This window comes from Hippoglossus stenolepis, chromosome 18, assembly GCF_022539355.2.
Source record: "Hippoglossus stenolepis isolate QCI-W04-F060 chromosome 18, HSTE1.2, whole genome shotgun sequence".
Classification (NCBI taxonomy): domain Eukaryota; kingdom Metazoa; phylum Chordata; class Actinopteri; order Pleuronectiformes; family Pleuronectidae; genus Hippoglossus; species Hippoglossus stenolepis.
This window is the reverse complement of record NC_061500.1, coordinates 10,243,834-10,265,817: the sequence shown is the minus strand read 5'-3', so window position 1 is coordinate 10,265,817 and position 21,984 is coordinate 10,243,834. Positions and strand designations below refer to the sequence as shown.

General features: G+C 42.9%; 3 protein-coding genes across 5 annotated transcripts; 2 read left to right on the top strand and 1 right to left on the bottom strand.

Annotated features, from left to right (window-relative positions):
• The first annotated feature begins 196 nt into the window (after positions 1–196).
• Positions 197–3,522, top strand: LOC118125780 (proteinase-activated receptor 3). 2 transcript variants are annotated; one of them, XM_035184749.2, is made up of 2 exons: positions 197–297; positions 1,886–3,522. In XM_035184749.2, the coding sequence occupies exon 2, from the start codon at positions 1,940–1,942 to the stop codon at positions 2,834–2,836; it is 897 nt and encodes a 298-aa protein (XP_035040640.1). In that variant the 5' UTR covers positions 197–297; positions 1,886–1,939; the 3' UTR covers positions 2,837–3,522. The 2 variants fall into 2 exon arrangements, with proteins under 2 accessions (XP_035040640.1, XP_035040639.1); XM_035184748.2 differs by lacking the exon at positions 197–297 and adding an exon at positions 572–705.
• Positions 3,523–3,597: 75 nt separating this feature from the next.
• On the bottom strand, positions 3,598–7,835 carry LOC118125779 (zinc finger protein 436). The gene is made up of 2 exons (XM_035184747.2): positions 7,380–7,835; positions 3,598–6,774 (listed from the first exon to the last, which is right to left on the bottom strand). Exons 1-2 carry the CDS (start codon positions 7,576–7,578, stop codon positions 5,123–5,125), a joined length of 1,851 nt encoding a protein of 616 aa, XP_035040638.2. The 5' UTR covers positions 7,579–7,835; the 3' UTR covers positions 3,598–5,122.
• A 48-nt stretch (positions 7,836–7,883) lies between these two features.
• LOC118125778 (PH and SEC7 domain-containing protein 4) lies at positions 7,884–19,718 on the top strand. Of its 2 annotated transcripts, XM_035184745.2 has the most exons (17): positions 7,884–8,015; positions 9,213–9,609; positions 11,252–11,953; positions 12,267–12,348; positions 12,531–12,918; positions 13,048–14,091; positions 15,779–15,859; positions 15,963–16,075; positions 16,180–16,238; positions 16,327–16,416; positions 16,519–16,562; positions 16,667–16,839; positions 17,523–17,593; positions 17,688–17,833; positions 17,919–18,063; positions 18,587–18,733; positions 18,834–19,718. In XM_035184745.2, the coding sequence occupies exons 3-17, from the start codon at positions 11,438–11,440 to the stop codon at positions 19,119–19,121; spliced, it is 3,387 nt and encodes a 1,128-aa protein (XP_035040636.2). In that variant the 5' UTR covers positions 7,884–8,015; positions 9,213–9,609; positions 11,252–11,437; the 3' UTR covers positions 19,122–19,718. The 2 variants fall into 2 exon arrangements, with proteins under 2 accessions (XP_035040636.2, XP_035040637.2); XM_035184746.2 differs by lacking the exons at positions 7,884–8,015; positions 9,213–9,609 and adding an exon at positions 10,698–10,872.
• The last annotated feature ends 2,266 nt before the right edge of the window (positions 19,719–21,984 follow it).

The following is a 21,984-nucleotide window of genomic DNA, read 5'->3' as shown; positions in this document are numbered from 1 at the left end:
ATCTTTTACACACTAACACCATTCCTGCTTATTGTTTTACGATTATTTAATTTGTATAGTTGAAAGAAGTGATGGAGGCACAGGGGCCACACAAGTCCTCCAGCTTCCACACACTTGTGCCGACGCTGTGATTGGACGATCAGACGGAGCAGGCTCCCTGAAGTGTTGGGTCATTTTCCAAATGCACGTTTTTTCTTTCCGTTCATTTTAGGGTGAGGGCTCAGCGTTTGCTCACACCGGAATTAGGGGGAGAGTGGAGGCCACGTCAGGAAAGTGCTGCAGTCTTCTACAGAACAGGTGAGTGTCATTTTTGCATAAAAAAAGGAAACTCTGACCTTTCCATCTAAACGCAAAAACATTGTAACTTTACATAACCGTCATCCTGTGGTCCTATGGTGGTCCGTTCATATCCTTTTACAGTGGCTCCACAGACTTAATTAGTTCACTTGTTCTGCAGAAGACAGTGTGCTGTTTATGGTCAGGGTGCACATTTACATGTCACCCTTAGATACGGAGTTAGTGGGATGTATTTCTTGTGTTGTTGAGCTGGGGGAAACAAACAGGAACCATTCTGTGATCACATTCAACACGAAGACAAGTCACTTCTGTGTGAAACTCACAGAGTGAAGAGGAAACAGACTGACGAGGTGTTAGGAAACTTTTAGAGCTGTTCAGTTCTGTGAAAGATAAATTTACTATAACAAGGTAAGAAACTTGATTTACAAAAGAAAACTGCACAGAAATTAAAATGTACAGAAATGCATGTTTAAACTGTCAAGCTTAAATCTTGAATCTTCAATTTTAAAAAAGTTCCTCTAATGAAATTCTGATCGTCTGCATTAATTGTTTTCTTCATTACTATTTCAAGGACAGAATGCTTTATTGTTACGGTAATCCATTATCATTAACACTCTTTGCACAGTGAGTGTATTTTGCTAAATAAAGGGAAGATGTCTGATAAGAGTTTAGAGCTCTAATAATCAATTTACATAGTGGCTTGGTGGCTCCATATAAATAGTGTATGTGACAATCTTCACACACTGGTGCCTTTACACAGTATTTAATCTGAGACGGCTGAAACACACTTACATCAAAATAATCAGCCATCTCCAGTAGATTATTATAATGTGAAATGAATGTGTTCTGTATGATTTAAATCATGGTATTACAATAACTGTAGTCATAAATGAGTTAGGCAAATAAGATGATACTAGGATTTTAGTAATGTAGCATATTGGTAGACACATGTCACATGGACCAATTAGAGAATAAAGAAAAACAAAATTAAGAAACAAATTTAAAAAAGGAGCTTTTTAAAAAACAGCTTTCATCGGGTTATTGAAGTGACAGAAGAACAGACACATAACTGGGTGACACGTCATGTGCCTAGATTCTCTCTCCCTTGATTTCCTGCCATCTCTTGGCTATCGACACTCTCCACCTCTGTCAACTAACTTGTTAATTCCAATACTGATTATTTTTCCACTTAACTGATTATAGATTGTGGGAAGGGAGCTTTGCTGATTGTGTTTTTATATTTTAACTAAAGACCAAGACCTATATGTCAGTTTACATTGAATTATGGTAATGAAATCTTAATTGATTTGGTTTTTTTGCTGCCAAAGGAGGTTTGACTAGTGAGTGTTGTGAATAATTAAAGGTTGTGATCAATAAATACTCGGAAATTATGATTATTTGTGTGTTGTTAAGATTTAGCATGTTGTGTTTATTCTCTGTAGCTGTCTGACATCTAATCAAATCACATTTTATGACCAATCAATGGATGAATGGATAGATGATTGATTGATTGATTGGTTGAATAATTGATTGATTAACCGAACAGTGTACATGCCACATCATTGCATTACCTCTGTTTCTCTGACAGATCTCTGTTCCTCCTGCTGGTCTCCTCTGACGACTTCACTGTGATCAGGCCGTCATGGAGGTTTCATACGTCAACTCCTCTTTGCTCTTCGTCTCTCTCAGACCCTTTAACTACAGCGTTGGGGAGAAGACAGTGTACGAGCAATGCAAAGACATGACCGCCACCATCATTTGGTACCTGGGCCTGCAGTTTATCAACATGTTCCTGGGCATCCCGGCCAACCTCATGGTGCTGTGGCTCATCCACAAGAACAAGGGCGACTCCTCCACCTCGGACATCTTCATCCTTCACCTGGCGATTCTAGATGTGCTCTTCTGCCTCACCCCTCCTCTGGAGCTGGCCAACATAGTCTTCCTCACCACCAGCAGCACCTGGTACGTACTGCGGTTCTTCTACGGCATCAAGGACTCCTCGCCGCTCTTCCTCTCCTGCATCTGCCTGGACCGCTACATGGCTGTGGTCCACCCCATCACCTTCACCGAGCTCAAGGACCGCCAGCACAGAGCGGTCTTGGCCATGCTGGTCTGGCTGGTCACCCTGGCCTACGCGGCCGCCAAGTGCGTGGGCAACATCAACAACTTCGAGAAGGTCTTCACGGTGATGATCCTCGCCGCGTTCGCCTTCATGGTCTACTGCAACATTGCCATTCTCTGGGTGCTACGGCAGTCTGGGCCCGGCAGAGACGAGATGCACCCAGTGAAGAAGAGGGCCTTCAAAATGGTCCTCATCATCCAGGCCATCATAGTGTTCAACTACTTCCCACCTGTGGCGCTGTTCCCCTTCCAGGACTACTTCTCTGCCGACGTGTTCCGCTGCTACATCCACTACGTCGCCTTCGGCCTGATGGACTTCAGCAGCACCATTCAGCCCATGCTCTACCTCTCCAAGGAAAAGATGCCACGGAGCCTCAACTGTTGTCTCACCAGCACGACTCACAACCAACAAGCATAAAGGCGCGGCTTCTATCTCTATGCCACCAGAGTGTCGTAATATGCAAGATGAATTCACCGATATGGTGAAATGCTAGATAATAGGTTTTGAGTTCTTCAATTACGAAACCATTGAATGTGTTAGTTTTTCCGATATCTTTTTTTACTTTCTGAAACTTTCATCACTTCAGTATACTTTCAGCGAGACGTCATTTCAACTTAAAACTGGTCACAAGACAGATTTTAAGTTGTATTCAGCTTTTTTATAGCTTGTAAACTTTTTGAATTGTTGCCGTTTGTATTTTATGCTTTCAGTTGAACTGAGTTTATACAATATGCCTGCTCACATATTCTACCATCACTGGCAGTCACTCCTGCATCTCTATTGTCATTGCTGCACCCTTCATCTCTATCAGACATTTTCTTATGTATTAATACTTTATACATTGACTCCCCTTTCCATTATGTTAAAAACTTGTTGGTGGTTTTTCCTCACTCTTGTTGAGGGTCAAGGACAGAGGATGTCGCACATTGTTAATGGCCGTCTGTGGAATCACGTTAGCAATGTTCAGGGCTTAAGCAACAAGCAGAGCCATCAACTGCTCCATATAATTCAATGTTTTATCACTTCTGGGTCATGGACACACATGTTTTTGCATTTCTGTGTGCACCAAATGTGTGAAGAAAATAAAAGAATTTGTACATTTAGTTTATTTTCTGCACTTTACCTTTGATTGTACAATAAAACCACATCTGCATGGGGCAAAAGATTCAAAACAATTCTTTGGGTTAAGGGTTGTTTTTAATTTAGACACAAACCACACCAAAGTAAATCACAATAAATTGCTAGTAGCAAACAGTCAGTTTAATGTACATTGCTATGCAGGTATATCAACCAGTCGCCACAGTAAACAGTTGCTCTATGATCATGAACATGAAACTTTACTCCTGCATGTGTCAGTTGTACAATATTCATATATGTCCTCTTATCATTACAGTGAAAAATCCTCTAGAAGCTTGGACATTGTTTGAGATCAGTGTTGCTTACAAAACAGGTTACTACTGAAAGCTGGTCAATCGATACTGATTATCTGTAGTAACATTATAACACAAATACATTCTCGTCGGGTCAATAGATCAGACCTCTGACTGTATAGTTAAAGCTATATACAGTGTTATATTAACTTTAAATCACAGAGCAGAACACATTTCTAACTCTCGGGCTACAAAGTTTTTCAAAGTGTGTAGATGTATCTTCTAAGACAATTGATTTTTTTTTTTTTTTAAATCAACCCTGTGGGAACATTTCAGCAACTTATCGATCTGACAGACATTGCAATCAATCAAAAATAGTTATTTTCCTATAAAGCATTTCATAAACACACAATCTACCACAGTTTGGTAACATACAGCAGGTTTTAACGTTCTTTCAGGGTCCTGTTTTCTGCCTGTGTCTTACACTGTGAGAAACGCCTACAAGGAGAATATTAGAGTTAATCAATCAAATGTATATAAGTCAGTATATAGTATTGCTGACTAACTATTTAGTCCTGTTAATACAGAATAGGGGGGTGCACTGGTGGATTGTATTTTTTACAGGTACCAGTTTGACTGCATGACAAATGATTCAGGAAGTAGAGACTGGGTAACAGATAAATGAGTTTCAGAGGTTTATCAGATGCCAAACCACTGCAACAGTTTGTACTCTGCGTCAGGATTTTACAACAAAGTGATCACAGCATGGTTTATAGTAGAATTACAATGTTCATGTTATACAGTAATCGAGCACAGCTTTAAGGCATTTTCACATTTGAAAGTCCGAACCAAGCTTCATGTCTTAGACTCTGTGTTTACATTAGTTTTGGTTTTACTTAGGGAGCGGACTACGGAATTTTTTATGACATACATACGTCCCATTGTCATCACCTACATAAGCTGTGTGTGAGGGCGTCATGGTGTCAAATCAAGGGGCAGTAGTCTTTCCGTTGGATAGGTGCAAATGTGCAGTAGCCCTGTGTGAAGGAAACACCATTAATCTCAACAAGGCTGCAGAGGCTCCAGCACAAAAAAAAGTGTGTTGTTCTGGGGCCTGATAATGTCTCAAACTCATGAATCTGTTACTGGTCACACAGCTGATGTGGGGTTCTGCTGTTCATTCATTCTCCTGTCCAGTGTTCTTATTGTTTTACTGGATGTAGTTCTCAACCATCATCTATGGGTCAAATGTAGCTGATGTAGTAAGTGAGATGTGGTTCAAAGATTTGAAAAAGCTGCTATGTGCATTTTGAATCGCAGATTTTTATATGATTCAACTGCTACAGTTTTTATCAGTGTCTGAATGCGTCTCAGAGGCTGAAGGTGGTACTGCGTTCGTCTCAGCCTCGCTCGTGCTTCCCTCGCTCTGAGCCTTCTGCTCCTTGGCCGCGTGCATCTTCAAGTGTTTCTTAAGGGACGACTGGTCCGTGTAGCTCTTTCCACACTGGCTGCAGAGGAAGACCTTCTCTTTGGTGTGGACCAGCTCGTGTCTCTTCAGGTGTCCCGACCTGCTGAAGCTCTTGCTGCAGTAGGAGCAGCTGTACTCCTTCTCTCCCGTGTGCGTCCTCTGGTGCAGTTTCAGGCTGCTGGCCACCGTGAACTTCTTGCCGCACTCATTGCAGCTGTATGGTCTCTCTCCTGTGTGCATGCGCATGTGTATGGTGAGGTGTCCCGCCTGGCTGAATGTCTTCTTACACAGCTCGCAGCTGTAGGGCCTCTCTCCAGTGTGAATCCTGTAATGCGTTTTGAGGTCACCCAGGCCATTAAACCTCTTCCCACACTGAGCACAGCAGTACGGCTTCTCGCCTGTGTGGATCCTCTCGTGTATGCGCAGGTTTCCTGCATTGCTGAATGTTTTGCCGCACTCCTGGCAGCTGTAAGGCCTCTCCCCGGTGTGAGTCCGCAAGTGGACTTTGAGCTGGTTGTGCTCGTTAAAGCGCTTCCCACAGTGCGAGCAGCAATACGGTTTCTCTCCAGTGTGTATGCGCTTGTGTATCCTGAGCTGACTGGGGTGGGCATATGTTTTGCTGCAGATGTTGCAGCAGTAGGGTCTTTCTCCTGTGTGGGTGCGTTTGTGGGATTTGAGGAGGTCGGCGCGGCCAAAGCGTTTACCGCAGTAGCTGCAGCTGTGGACCTTCTCGCCGCTGTGAGTCTTGATGTGGACATTGAGCGAGGCTGCTCGACTGAACGTTTTGGGACAGCTGGGGCAGCGCAAGAAGTTGTCGCGGTTTTCCACAAGCTCGTCTGCAGGAACAGTGGGGGAATCGTCCGCCTCATGCGTCGCAGCCTCTGGCTCTGCCACCTGACCGCTCGCTTCCTCTGGGTCTGCATTTGATTCGGGGTAATATTGCAACACATGCTTCAACTCCTGCTTGGAGAAACTGTCATTGTCACCGTACTGCAACACCCCATTCTGCTCCTCCTCTTCCTCCTCTTCCTCCTCCTCTGTCTTAATATATGGTCCATCCTGCATGTAGCTGTCAGAGACAATGGTGACTTTAACTTCACCGTCACTGCCTCTGGAGTCTGGTTCAGGGCCTGAAGATGGCAGCAGAGGTGCATATGCCTCTGGACTGTCACAAGTGACCTCTGTGCTCTCGTCTTTTACGGGCTTCATTGTCAGATTGAGAAGAGACGAGGGCTGGGAGAGGTCAATGGCGCAGTTTTCCTCCAGGCTGGGCTCTTCTTTCACAGATACCAGGGTTCTGTCTATACTTACCTCTGCCGTGTTGACACATGGTGGTTCTACCTCAGGATTTGTCTGCAGAAAAAAGGAGTCAGACGACACGATCTCCCTCATCTTGTCTTTTTGCTTCCTCCTGCAGCTCTTCTTGTCACTGCTGCATATGGACATCTTGAACGTGCCCTGGGTCGAGGCGATCGGATGACTGGTCCATTCCAAGGGCTGTTCTGTGACATCTTGTTCTGTGAAAAAAACATGGTCAAAATTATGTACAAAATAATATAGACTTTTGAGTCATGTCACAAACTATAACTAAAATAATTAATAACTGGAAAGGAATGCTTTAAATCTGTGGAAACTCACTATACAATCAAAATAACTGATTTGAATATAGTTGATTCACAGATTTTTGTTCACGTCTGCTGCAAACAGCCTCAAAACACTGACACATTATTTACACATCCAGCAGATACAGGGCAACAAAAGCATTACTTTTGAATAACGCCATCAGACAACTTTCCCTGTAGACATATAGTCTCTTGGAGGAAATTTCTAGGTCTTTATTCTTACCAGCTAACTGTGGGTTAATACCAAATGTAGTGTTTACAACTGCTGTTTTGAAACGGGATTGAAACATTTACTTCAATGGCTGCCAATCAATTTGATTGTTGCATCTCTTAATTCGCAGTGAATGCAGCATTGTTTATTGATGTTTACTGTGCTGCTGCAGCCGCTGCTACAGTTTTATTTATGTCTGTAAACAGAGATGCACGGGCTCTGCAAACAAAAGGTCAGTGTCTGCACGAAGCTGCAGCCTCCAGTGTTTACCAGCTGCAAACAACAGTACCTTTGGACGCACTCTCCCGGCTCTTGTGTGCAAACAGCAGCCGCTTCAGGCCCTCGTTCTCGGACTCGATCCTCCGTACCGTGCCCTGATACTCGCACAGCGTCCGGTCCACTGAGTCCAGGATGTCGCTCACTGTGGCTCTGAAGATCTCATTCAGAGAGGACTCCAGGAACACTTTCAGGTCACCGGACGTGGCCATGTTGGACCGGGCGGCTGGCGACGACTCGGTGCGATCGTACCCGGATCAAAGAGTCTGGATCATTGAAGAGGCACAGACAAAAGGAGTGTGTGTGTGTGTGTGTGTGTGTGTGTGTGTTGCTGCTGCTGCTGCCGTGTGCGGAACAAACAAAGCACACTCAGGCGCAGGAGAGTGACGCAGAGGAGAAAGCGGCTTCTGTTTCCCTGACACCCCTCAGACCCACAGCGCCTCCAAGCGGCGCGGAGTGCAGCTGCTGAGTTAGCCGAGGCCCCACTCGACGTCACACAGTTCACACAAATAACCACGTTATTGTTGATATCTGTGTTTAAGCCACAAACAGCTAATCACCAGGGTTTACTAGTGTTAACCACTGACGACACCACTAGTTCACCTCTACTACTAACCACCACTAACAAGGATGCCCACATAAGTGATAGGTAATGCAACTGTTTTAATGTGGATGCTAATCATGCTAATACCCGTTTACATTTAATTGACACTGATGGAGAAGAAGCTAATGTTGCTAAGCATTGTAACGAGTAACGACGTTATATGACAAGCTAACCAAATGCTTCTGGTAACTTGCGCATGTGCTAACTGTGGCTAACCGCCCTCTTAAGTCTGTGGCAACAACGCGGACGAGCTAAAAATGTTGCGTTAGTGACGTGTGTTGTTGCTAACGCTGCGAATAATGAGTCTGCGACCGATGCTAATGCTAATCCTGATGTGAATAATGCTAAATTGCTTTGAGTTAAGCTAAAACTGGGCAATTATATTAGATTAACTGTCTTGTTATTTTATCTCATTAGTTGTGTTATCTTGATAGTCTTGTTATTTTATCTTCTCAGTCTTATTGTGATATTAGTGTATTAGTCTTCTAGCTATATTATCTTATTAATCTTATTATATGGTCTTTTTAATTTTGTTGTTATATGATCTTATTAATCTTGTTGTTTCCTGATCTTATAAATCTTGTCATATGATTTTATAAATCTTGTTCTTATATCTTATAAGTCTTATTATATTATCTTATTAATCTTCTCGTTATATGATCTTATTAATCTTGGTGTTATCTGATCTTATAAATCTTGTTAAATGATTTTATTAGTCTTGTTCTTATATCTCATAAGTCGTATTACATTATCTAATTAGTCTTGTTGTTAAAGGTAAATCCTAAACACATTCTTGCTAATAAAACCAAATTACAGAGTTAACCTTAACACTAACCCCTCGTCTAACACAGCCATTGGTTAAAGGTAAGGTTACTATGCCAACCAACCAGTTCTCCGTGGCTCACGCAGCCCAGTGGAGACAGGTCTGTAAAACAGAGGTGTCCGGCCACAGACCAACAGACAGTTGCTCAGCTAATTACATGTGCACATTGAATCTGGAAGCCTTCTGGTTCTACCACATTGCTCCAGGTGTATTTTGCAGGAATGAAGCTGAGCCACTCCCCTCACCTGACCTGTATGTGTGCTCCCATGCCTTCAGGGCAGTGGGCGTGGGCCTGTGCCTCTCAGGTGTCTCTTGAGTCATCTGCCAATCACAACGTACCCTTTCTTCCTCTTTGTTGTCACTCAGCTGCTTTCTCCTTCTTCTTCTTCTTCTTCACAAATCCCCCTTTCACCCTCCAGCCATTTCTGCAGACGGACGAACAGGACGTATGGAGACGGAAGTGTGATCAGGATTTCTCCAAAATGGAGAGGAAGCATGAAGAGGGAGGAGGAGGACTCGGTCCAGCCTGGGACTTGTGACTTAGATGCATCTTTATGCGACACCACAGACTTAAGAGGCTGCCTGGCTTTAAGAGAGCGGATGTGTGGCTGGTTTGTTGTGCGAAGCAGCTTCAGACCAAAATCAGCTGAAGGGGGTTTTGTATGCGTGTGTGCGAGTGTTGGTTAAGGCACAGCTCATTGACAGCAGTATAAACCCAGTGTAACACAGCGATGTGTCCTTCCCTCCCACAAGACATGACTTAAAACCTCACAAGCTGGCGGATCATATGATGCTGCTTTAGAGAGCCTGGAGGGGGTAAGTCATGCTTCACAGTTGAAAAGATTCTTTCTAATGAGGGTAGTTTTTGAGCTCTTTGAGGTTTGAAAATGTTGAAATGTTCAAGTTTGTGCCTGTGCCATGCACCGTGGTGCTAATGAATGAAATTCTAGACGGCTCTGTCGACAGATTATGATGTTTCACATACATAATAAGTAATTTCACAACTCTTTCTTTACCCAGTGTGGCTGTTTTATTTTCTCCTCTATGGTATGTTTTCTTTCATTTATATATATCTGTACTTTAGATTTCTTCTGGATTTCTCTTTTATTGAGACTCAAAAGTGTTTCTTTCAGGAGACCTCCACAGTCATTTGAGCATTTGTGTTACAGTTTCCTTCCTAACAATGCTGCCGAAAATACTGTCACACGCAGAAGATTAACGGTGTTGTAGTTTCAAACACTCCAGCAAGAGATTATCAGCCGTACTGTATAATGTTGGTCTGCCCCAAATTATTTAGATGTTTAGTGTAAACATCAACGAGACAATTATACATATATGCAAAATTTAGCTCTTAAAGTTTCCGCATCTCCACACAGTGCCTTTCCTTTTATAGACGAGGCTCCTTCCTAATCTTCAGTAACGCTCATACATTTAACGTAGCACTTGTTGCACCCTGACAGGAACTGAGAAGTGAGCACCCACACAGGAAATGTGGTCAAAGTCTGTCCCGGATGTTGGTTGCGTGACTCGAATAGAATAATCAAGACTGACAAAACGTGTGATAGAAATGAAGTTGAGAACAAGCAACAGGATTAAATATGCAGAACAAAATAAGATATGATAAGTGATGCTTTAACTGTTCACTTCCTGTGGCCTTGGTGACCTTGGAGGTGATGCCCTTGGTTTGTGTTTACAAGCGGCGGCAACTACAAGTTTAGACTCTAGTTCACCGTGGCTTTATCCATCAGCCAGGGTCACAGTGCGCCACAGTGATAAAATGATAAACATACGGCACAGACAGTTAAACTGCTCACCAGCTAAAAAAAAAAAAAAAGATTAACTCCACCCTCTGCCTCTCTTCTTAATCCACACACATGCACCGCTATCTCTCTGCTCCTTTTCTTTGGGCTCACTCACTCGGGTGATTTTCTTCGTCTATGATCAGGAAGTGCAGACAAGCTTTTGTGACATTTCACTTGACGTCTTTTGCACATGTGCACTGCAATGACGAGATACTAAGATATTTGACAAATGATCACAATGGGATATAAAAAAAAAATCTACAAACTGGATTATGTGGTAAGTGTTGAGTATTTTTGTCAGAGTGATGTATTTAATTCAAAAGGCTTTTCTCAGTACTTTTAAATTTACTCTTTCTCACAGACGAATACAAAAATGCCGAGCCACTGTAAATGCATCCCTATCACTTTCCCACCAAATATAGTGGATTGTTATGAATGGCTTTTTTGTCTATCAGCTATCGGATGTTCCATCTAATAGACTTGGAGGTTCCCCTAAAAGTTATTTTTAAATGTGTTATTCAAACACTTGATGAAGAAAGAGCTTTGTTTCTGTTATCATATAACAGCAGGGTTTTTGAGCCACTCGTGTCTGACCCACAATTTAAATCTTGTGCTGCCTATTCTTGAACATTAATGGGTTCTTTCTTGTTTCACAGAACTGTTAATGGAGCCACTGGAGGTTGTAACGTGCCTCAGAGTTTCACATTTATGCAGCTGCACAAAAATGATCTTCGTATAGAAGAGGACAGCAAGGCAACATTTACAGAAACTTTCACCAAAACCCACGAAATCTAAAAAAAGAGCAAGAAACCAAACAACGGAACAGACTGAGAGAGACCCTAATGGAGGAGGAAATCATCTGCTCCTCTCTGCTACATAGTACAGATTCAGTCCTGCAGCAGCCCCACCAAGACTCGTGGACCTCTGCGGAGCTTCAGTACATCAGTGGAGAACAGGAGGTCACTGTTTTGGACGAGACAGAGACGGAGGGGGAGATATTCGAGGCACATGGGACAGATGAACTCACTTTTTCTCCAACGACAGGACGAGAGACTCCTGATGAGCCAGAGCAATGGGACCACATAATATGTCCTGTACGTCCCAGTACATCACTCTCTTTCGCCACGGTACAGTGGGACATGCCCGATCCCTTTACAGAGAAGCCCTCGCTCGTGACTGACAGCAGCTTGGCCAATGAGCTGGACTCCAGCAGCGTGACAAGTCTAGGTACCACTTCCCCGTCACTTCACCAATCTGAAGATGATATTTCTGCGTTTCTCATTACGGAGGAGAGAGAGGAACAAGATCGGCTTAATTCACAGCTTCTGAGTGTGGAGTGGTCAGGAAACAGCTTTGAGGTATGTACCTTACATAAAGAGATCGTGTAAAGAGCTGAAATTCTGATACTATGTCGAGTTTTGTCTTTTTCTGTGTCTGTACACACCTTTTTAGAAACAGTTTCCTGTAGTTTCTTACTTCCTTCACTGAGTGTAGCTTGACTTTTCTGTCGCCACCTCGGTCTTTACGTCTTTGAATACAGATGTGTGAGTTACTGTAATAGGGTTAGCAGTGGTGGAGGAATAGAGAACACATCATGTTGGTCAGATGAGGTTTTCTCACACAGTTTTTCACATGCTCATGTTCGATGATGGCCTGTGTTGCAATTTCCAGCCATGTGATGCTGCCGAAGTGCAAGAGCCGACGACACAGGAAAAGGAAGATTCAACACACGAGCTGGTAGACAGTAATAACGGTGCGTATTACTCATAGCAACACATTAAAACAATGTTTTTTTTTCTATTTCTTGCTCAGTTTTGGAATATACAGTCATGATTCATGTTCATTGTGGTAGCTCTGGTGTCGTTTAAAAAAAAAAAAGTGTTAGATTTTACTACAAAACTGTGATGTTTATCTGTCTCTGGAAAAATCTTCCAGAAATTCCTCTCGAGACTGACTCAGAAGATGAGGACAGACGCTCAGTAACCTCCGATCCTGTTGAGACTGTGGACATAATCGAGACTGTTTGGGAGGCTGAAGGCTCAGAAGATGAGGGGAACTGTCTCGTAGATGTAAAACTAGAAGAGGAACCAGAGGAGCTTAGCGTTCTGCTAACTGCACAGGGAGACTCAGAGGAACCACAAAATTCAGTGAATGGAGTAGAGATTGATGGAGAGGGCGAGGAGGCAGAAGAAGAAGAAGAGGAGAAGCGTGTGACCAACGAAGAAGAAGAAGAAGAAGAAGAAGAAGAGGAGAAGCGTGTGACCAACGTGCTTTATGCTGACGACAGTGAAGAGGCAAACACTGACAGTTGTCCAAGTGATGTGTGAGTATGATGGAAAGGGGAACAGGAAACGTGTACTGAAACTCAATGACTTCATTATGTTAATCATGTCACAGTTTTATGTAGTACTCTAACACTGACTGCATCTCATATTTCATGCACTGTTTGTAGGGAGGTGACGGCAGAGCCACTACAAACAGAGGATGCAGGACTTACCCCAGATAAGCTAATTCATTTGCATCCGTCAGAGCTTGTGGATGAAATTCGTCACTCAGGGACCGAAGAGGACGTAGAGATACAGGAGCAGTTACATGAAGATTCCACAGGTCGGACCGAAGAGACAGAAATGTGTAAAGGTGTAGATCATAACGTGGAACCTGAGCAGCCAGAAGCCGTCGACAACAGTGAAGAAGCATTAATGCAGGAGACAGAAAATGCAAAGAAGACAGAAAACTTACAAGCGATACCAGAGCTGCCTGAAGAAGTGGAGGAGGAAAGTCGTTTGGAGCAACAATATTGTGACGAGAAAACTTCACCGCACCCTGAACGGTCTGAGTGTGAGCAGCTGGAAACGATCAAAGAGCCCGAGCCTACCCAGGAAGAGGTGTTACATCAGATAGAGGAGGAACACTCTGACCAGTTAGGATGTCAACATCTGAAGGAGTCACCAGAGATGGAAGTAACGAATCAGTCAGCCCGACCTGAAACTGCAGAGCGAACAGAGGAGTGTACTCAGTCAGATCGGACAGTCTGTGTTGAAGCCAAAGACCCAGAAGTCCCAGAGCAGCAGCAGCAGCAGCAGCAGCAGACGGAGCCGCCCGAGCAGAATGAGCAGTCACCGCAAACGGCCGACGTGTCTCAGCCGACAATCCCAAAGCAGCATGTGCTATCAGAGGATTCAGATGAGTCAGAAATAACAGAGCAGCTGTCTGCAGAGACTGAGGTCACAGAGCAGACAGCAGAGGCAGCAGAGGCAGCAGAGTTAAATCAGGTGGGCTTGCCTGCGTTACATCAGGCTGAAGAATTAACAGGTCCTGAGGATGGAGGTGTACGAACAGTGATGGCGAATGGAGAGAAATGCAAGCTCCCCGAGACGCCCACGCCTCATATGAACGGAGGTGAGGTGGACAGAGAGGTGGCCCGCCGCCTCGCTGAGCAGCTGTTTAAGTTGGACGGGATCCAACCTGTAGATGTGGTCAAGCACTTAGATAAAGAGTAAGTGCATGTTTTTACACATTTGAAATCTTTCTGTGTTCATAAGTGATGAATGATGAGCTCCGCAGCCAAACGCACAACTAGCTACAGCTATAAGGTTTTTCTGCTTCTTTGTGGAGCTCCAAGCTGCAGATGTGTGTAAATGAGTTCGCTGAAAAACATTAGCAGTCATACAGCTGATTATACTTATTTTAATTTATAAAACATTTGAACACGCACAACACACAATATTTTGTCTAACCATTTCATGGGATATGAACTGTGTGAAATCATGATTATTTATACAATGCAAAAGAAAACCAAACCACTTCTCCAAAGTCACAGAGACTCTGTTTTTCTCCCGAATATTTTTCAAATCTGCCAAAACTCAGTGTCCAGAGGAAGAAAATCTTTTCCTGTCTGTGCGACTTAAGATCCTAAACCTGTAGTTAAACTAAATGTAACATATGATTAATATATAAAAATGTGACTTTTAATAATATTAACGTCATGGTTCCATCTCATCAAAGACTGAGTGGTGCTCTTTTTTTTCCCTACGTGTGATTTATTGCACAGATAACATTTAAAGAGCACTGAATAGATTTAACACATTAACATCAAATGTGTCACAGTGAGGGCGACAGCTCAGCCTGTGAAAACACTGCTGTTTTTATTTCTGTGGTTTTGGAGGCGTTTTGTAAAATTTTTGAAAATAACCATGATGATGCCGTCAGGGTTATCTCAGACATAAATGAATAACAGAAAGTCTGTGTTACTCACTGAGGGCGGGGAGGTGAAAAGAGCTGCTCATTTCCAGGCTTGAAGAGTCGTATAGTATGCTGCATATTTGGAGTTTGACTTCCAATAAGCATTAAAAGTCAGGGCATCCAAACCTTTGCTGGATGATTTTTTTGTAATCTACATATAGTAATAATAATAATAATAATGTAATACTCATTTAACACCAGGCTGAAAAACTGTGTCTGTTGGAAAGTGTGAAGTCTTTATCACCTCCGACCTCAGTGATGTCACAGCTTCCTGGAATACACTTTTTCCACCAATGCAGACAACAAACTTGAAACTGATTGTCTACATCATGATAACTGTTTTAAACATGTAACTTGTTATTTGTTGTTTCATTTATGGCTGCCAACTTTTCACCTGGCCAGGGACCACAGATGAAAATTAGCGTCTTGGCTCACTCTGGTATATTTTCAGTGTTGTTATTAATAAGCACTGTCCCTGAAAAACAAACTTAATAAATAAAATTAATAAACAAAAAACAAGATTTTTAGTGGATGTAGTTAATTAATTTGTGAAAAAAGGCCACTGCTGACAATACAAATATGATACAACTTAGATTTAGTCCCTTCGAAGTCTTGTGGGTCATATTTATGACTCATTTATGGTAGAATTATGCAATGTGAAATTTCACTGGACTGAGAAATGTTCACTGACTTCCTCTTTATGCTTGGGCATCATATTCAAGAAGTCACATGATTTCTTTTTGGCGTCCTTTACCCCCAGTTTAGCTTAAAATCTGCTTTAAAGCATATCCTGTTCCCATTAGGCTTTTAAAAGAAATGATTGAGTTAAAGATATTGCGGTACTTGATTTTTTCTCTCTGAAGCCTTCAGATAAAAATGTTTGATAATGAAATTTCAAAGAAATTCCTGATAACCCTGATTTTTCTTCTGTCTCTGTGTAGTAATGACTTCAGTCATGCTGTCGGAGAGGAATACCTCAAGTTCTTTGACTTTACTGGTCAAACTCTGGATCACGCCCTGAGGTGAGAATTGACAGAGGCAGAGCTTGGATTGTGTGCGACGACAACGCTCTTACAAAAACAAAAAAACTCATACAACACCTTGTAAAACGTCTCTCCCTCACAGGTCTTTTCTGAAAGTGGTGGTACTGATAGGAGAGAGCCAGGAGAGGGAGCGTGTGCTGCAGCATTTCGCCTGCCGCTTCCATCAGTGCAACCCTGAAGCCTTCTCCTCTTCAGGTGAGTCTCTGTCACTGTTTACCTTGAAATGTTTGATTCATGCTCAGAGATCCTGCAGTGAGTCGTCACGTGTGGCATTAACACTTTGTTTTTTATATCCTCAGGGGCTGTGTTGGCTCTGACATGTGCTTTAATGCTTCTCAACACTGATTTGCATGGACAGGTTAGACACATTTATGTCTGCAAAACAAATGTTTAAAGATATAAAATGTTGTTTTGACATGTCCCATGTTCTGTGTGTGTGTTGACAGCATGTAGGAAAATCCATGTCCTCCTCTCAGTTTGTGTCCAACCTGGATGGGATGAACGAAGGTGAAAACTTCAGCAAGGATCTCCTGAAGGTAATGGCTTTATTGAAGTTGTCAGAAAACCCATTTTATCGAAAGGTCAAATCCCTGTTGATGAAAATGTTGATGATTTTTTCTTCTCCATCTACATCTTAGAGTCTTCATAATTCCATCAAGAGTGAGCCGCTGGAATGGGCTGTGTAAGTGGACATAGTCATTTCACCCTCACTTGATATGTTCTGTCTCATGGAGTCTTCCTTTGTCATATCTTTCATGCATAATAACATCCCTCTGTGTGTCGAAGGGATGAGGACGAGTTACAGAACTCTGTGTTGCTGGAAGAAGATGTGGGAGATGATGCACAGCTGCGCTCCAAAGCCAACCCCTTCCAGGTTGTTGCCCACGACAAAAACGCCTTGGTGGTGAAGGAGGGTTTCCTACTTAGAAAACTCCACGCGGACATCGACGGCAAACGCAGTGAGTCCGACTTATTTTGCCTCTCAGGTTCATCAAATCATTAAATGTTTAAATATGTCATCTGGTACATAACAAGTAGTAGATCCTATGTGTGGTGGGGATTACGGTGTGTGTGGTTGAGCAATTTACAAAGTACATTGAAACATCATTAAATGGTATGCAGAATATTTATAACTTTTTGTGCCTGTTGTGGATAATACATAAATAAAATATCTAGTTTGTTTCATCTTAAATACAGTTATGATTTTATCCAAACTTTGATTTTGAAAGAGACAACATAGCCTGGTTAAGATAACATAATTTTACATATTAAAACTTAAATTTACTTTGGAATATGTTAAATTATTTAATAAAAATCAGTTTGAATTAGTAACCAATAATTGTTATAATGAATAGTTGACATGGTTGACAGTATTTGCTCCCATAAGTACTTCAATTTCCTGCACTACATACTCATATAATAATATGATAATCATAATCATGATTCTATAACCTCTCTGATTCTATAAATTGTTGAGGTTTGTCTTAGACACAGAAAGCAGCTTAATATCCCAATAATATAACATTTAGCATTATAGCATTTTGATAATTTCAAAGCTGAGCTGTGTGTTTTATTGTGGAGGGCGTAGACTTGTCTTTAGTCTGTAATCTTTACTTACCTGCTGAATGTTTGTGCGTTTCAGCTCCATGGGGGAAAAGAGGCTGGAAGACTTTCTATGGAGTCCTGAGGGGAATGGTTCTGTACTTACAGAAGGTCAGGGACTCTGCTGACTCTGCTTATTATGTGAAAACTATTTTGTATGTAAATTATAAATAGATTTCTGAACTATGTGTTTGTGGTGTTTCAGGATGATTACAAGAGGGATCACCAGGTGAACGAGGAGGTGGTGAGTGTGCACCACTCGGTGGCTGAGCAGGCAACGGATTACACCAAGAAGCCGCACGTCTTCCGTTTGCAGACGGCGGATTGGAGGGTTTTCCTCTTTCAGGCCTCGTAAGTCACGATACAGCTGGAATCAGTATGTAAAAAGTATGTGTGTCCAACAGTCAGATTCACGGCGCTGGTGTTTTGTGCTCAGATCTAAAGTGGAGATGAAGTCTTGGATCAGCCGCTTCAACCTGGTTTCGGCTCTTCACTCGTCGCCTCCGTTTCCTGCTGCTGTCGGCTCCCAGAGGAAGTTCTTCAGGCCGATCCTCCCCGCCTCGCAGTCTGCTCACACGCTGGTACACACTCTTACTTCTCCTTCTATAATTTACCCTAAAGTGAAAGTTATTTTACCTACATTTGTACTTAATTGTACCTGTTTTTATGCAATATGTCAGTGTGTTTCAGCAGTAAACGCATACAAATACCTTCAGCAAAGTTGTTTTAATTTCAGTTCTCTACTTTCAACAGTTGAATAGTTGAAACTTAAAGTCAAATGTTTTTTCTTAACATGTTTGAATGAGACCATTTAAGGAAGTAAAATTGTAATTTGCAGCACAGAAATGACACCCTCTGGGATTACTTCACCCCTGCAGCTAAAGTATGAGAGGGATCATTTATTTATTCAACAGGCATAATACAGTTAAATATTCTTACACAAAAACAGTCCAATAGTTGTAATGTATATCATGTCTAAATGAAGCAAATTTGCAGCTGCGACCTTGATAATAATTTCCACCCTTTTGGTGTGATTGTTCCTCAGCAGGATTTGCATGACGTGCGTTTGCATTTTTCTTCTACTATGTGTAACTTCCTGTGCAGGAACGTCAGCTGCAGTTTCATGCAGGAAAGCTTGAGTCCTTCAAAGCCGACCTGTTCTACCTGCAGCAAAACCCTCCAGAGGGCAGAAAAGCCAGAGCTAAGGAGCTGGAGGAGCATCGAATCAGAGCAGAGTACCTGCATTACGAGGTAGAGGAGGTGTCATGAGTGAATGTGCATATATAAATATATATATATGAGTGTCAATGACCCATGAGTGACCCTGCATTATCTTGCGCAAACCCCACAGATGTGTCGCTACGAGATCTACATCCAGGTGCTGGAGGCCTGGAAGAAGGTGGACAAGACGGGCAACAATGTGTTGAGCCCCGCAGAGCTGAACCTGTTTGATAAAGCCCTGTGTGCAGACTCTGTGGGGGAGGAAGACGAGGAGGACGGCGGGCTGAAAAAGTCCCACTCCAGCCCTTCTCTGGAGCAGGAGATGGCTCCTCCGACAGTGATCAAAGTCAGACGCAACATCTCTGAAAGACGGACGTATCGCAGGACTATCATCCCTCGATGGAATAAAGAGGCCTGAGAGGTATTTTTACTCAGAGACTGCTGACTTCACTCCAGATTTTTTTTTAGTTTTTGGAAGCACTGACCACAGAAGCAGGGAAGACACCAAAGTCAAATATAAAATCCGTCTCGGCAAGTTGTTTTGCTTTTCGGCATTTTCATCTTGTGCACTTTTTCAGAAATATAACCTCAGGGACTCCCCAGCTCTCAGACTCTCTCACCATTGAGGAGAGAACCTGACTCTCTTGTTGAGTTTATCAAAATGATTGCTCCTAATTTATTTTGTTTTCTTTGAAACAAAAAAGGAAATTTCTTTGTATTAAAACTCAAAATGGTACAAAATCTGTTACATTTGAAATGTCATCCTCTGGGCAACAGTTGTGCCTTTTTATAATGTAAACCACAAGAGGGTGCTGGAGTACAGGCCATGTGTGAGTGAATGCCGGGGACAGGCCGTTCTGTCAGAAACTTGTTTTAATAATTGCACTTTTGTTGTTTTTAATATTTTGCATACGTATTTTGTTGGCACTGTTTCATACTATGTTCATATGAAGGATTTATTTCTGAAATGTTATGTTTTTTTCCTCTGTAGGGGAAAAATAAAATATCAATTGTATTTATCATTCCTATCTTTACCTAACCCTAACCGGAGCAGTTGGTGTCACCTGCAGCTGCTCTGTCACAGTTTTCCTGTTCTCCCGAGCCAGGTTCATAATCTTATGATGTTTGAAACAAGGAGGGATTGTCCACTGAGGACGTTAGCAGCCTTTTCAACTGTCACTTGCATGCTGTTGTTCACCTCCATCACCAGCACGAGAAGACGCTTGACGTCATCATCATAGTCTTTGAATTCAAGCTCCCAGAAGTGCACTCTTACTGCTTACTCTGTTATATCCTCTACAGTCACTTCAGATGGGATCCTTGTTTCGTGCTGAAGCCTTAAAAGTTCAGCCAGCAGTGAAACCTTGACCTTGTAAAAGCTGTTATGACGACAGATCTGCAGAGCCCATTCTTATGTGTGTGTGTGAAACAGAACCCTGATGGGTCTGTACATGTTCCTTCTGCTTTTATTCAAATTCATGGATATTGTCGCTGTATATTTAAAATACTTTACTGACTATTTTAATTTCACCAATAGACTTGAGAGTAGAGAGAAGTGAAACAGTGATGACCCACCAGACTATTCTGACCAGCAACACACACACACACACACACACACACACACACACACACACACACACACACACACACACACACACACACACACACACACACACACACACACACAATCATCACACCCTGAAAGCATCAACCTTAAGCTAAAATTCACTTTTATTTCATCACTTCCTGAGCAATTTTCATGTGACAACCTGAACAAATCAGAACTGAACAACCGAAACATTCAAGTCTACCTGACGGGCAGGTGGCTGCAAATCTCTGGAGGAAGCTGGGATGCAGTGAAACGTTGAGATCTCTTTAAACCCGTTTTGATTTGTGGCTAACTTTTTTTAAGAGAGAGAACAATGATTGTCATGTTGGCAGTTTTTATTCAAAGTATATTTTTAAAAAGTCATTTCAAGTTTTGCGATTTAAGCCCAACCTAATCCTAAAGCAAATTTCAAACAGCCCTTTGAGGAGGGGACCGGCCCGAAAAACGGACCTCACAAATATATATTTACAAGCACACACACACACACACACACTCAGAACACACACATTGCTCACACAGGAATGTGATGCGACAATAGGAAACGCAATGAAGAGCACAGACAACACAGACAGGGGTACACGGTTCTGTCTGAACTGGACGGAGGTGATAGGGATATAAGCTGAGCTCTCATTGGTCCTGAAGCTCCTTGTTCTTCCTGTCTCCCACCTGCACCGACAGACATCAGGACAAACTCAGGATCTGATCATCTGCGCTCATAATGCTCAACTTGTCCCCTGAATGGAAGCAGTCTCCATTCATTCACAGGAATAACAAAGGCTCATTAAGATAAAGTCAGATTCTGGAGATGAGGTTGACTGATGGGCCGTAGGAGTGACAGGGGCCCCGGGGCCATCACGGCACCTTCGGCGGGGGCGGGAGGCGGGGGCGGCCCTGCTAGGCGAAAGGCGACGCCATCTCAGCTAACCTACATGCTCTCGGGGCTGTGACGAAATGTTTCGACGAGAGGCAGCCATTAGCGGTTCTTGTTTGTTGTTTTTAGATTCAACTTGAAATGTTTGACAATTTGTGTTTAAAGCGTGTTTGTGTGGTGCTGGCGTCACAGCAGAGCTCTTGACTGAAGCTCTCATGGTCTGTGGACCATGACTTCAACAGCGGTGGTGGTCTTGTTTTGGAGTGCCACCTTTCTCCAGCGCTCCAGCAACGACGACAACAATAATGACCGGCTGGAGCAGCAGGGGCTGCATCAGCGGCTGGGTTCAGAGGGCATCCTTCCCAAGGAATCGGCCTGTTTTTGTTCCATCTGCACCAGCCCACTCCCCGAGCTTTGTGCGACTCAGTCAGGCCTGGGTGGGTAATTAAAAAGGCAAGAGCTCAAGTTGTGATCATTAGGGGCTTGTCTAGCATGGGCGGCGAAAAAAAGACCTCGACATGCAGGGTCACTTCTGCCCCCTTTTTTCATCTTTCTCCGCTTTTCTCCTCCCCCTCGCACACATTGTTGCTTTGAACGTTGCTCAACAATCACAATGGCCCTGAAATGCTCAGGAAATATAAACCACAAACAGGAGCTGAGCTGTAGATGCTGTAGGATTTTTTTTTTTTCCTGCCCTCAATCCTCTTCCGGATGGGCATTCTCTATCTGCTGCTGACGCCTCGCACGCTCTACTTGCCACATCTAATCTCTTATATGCACAAACACTTCATTTCTCCTACT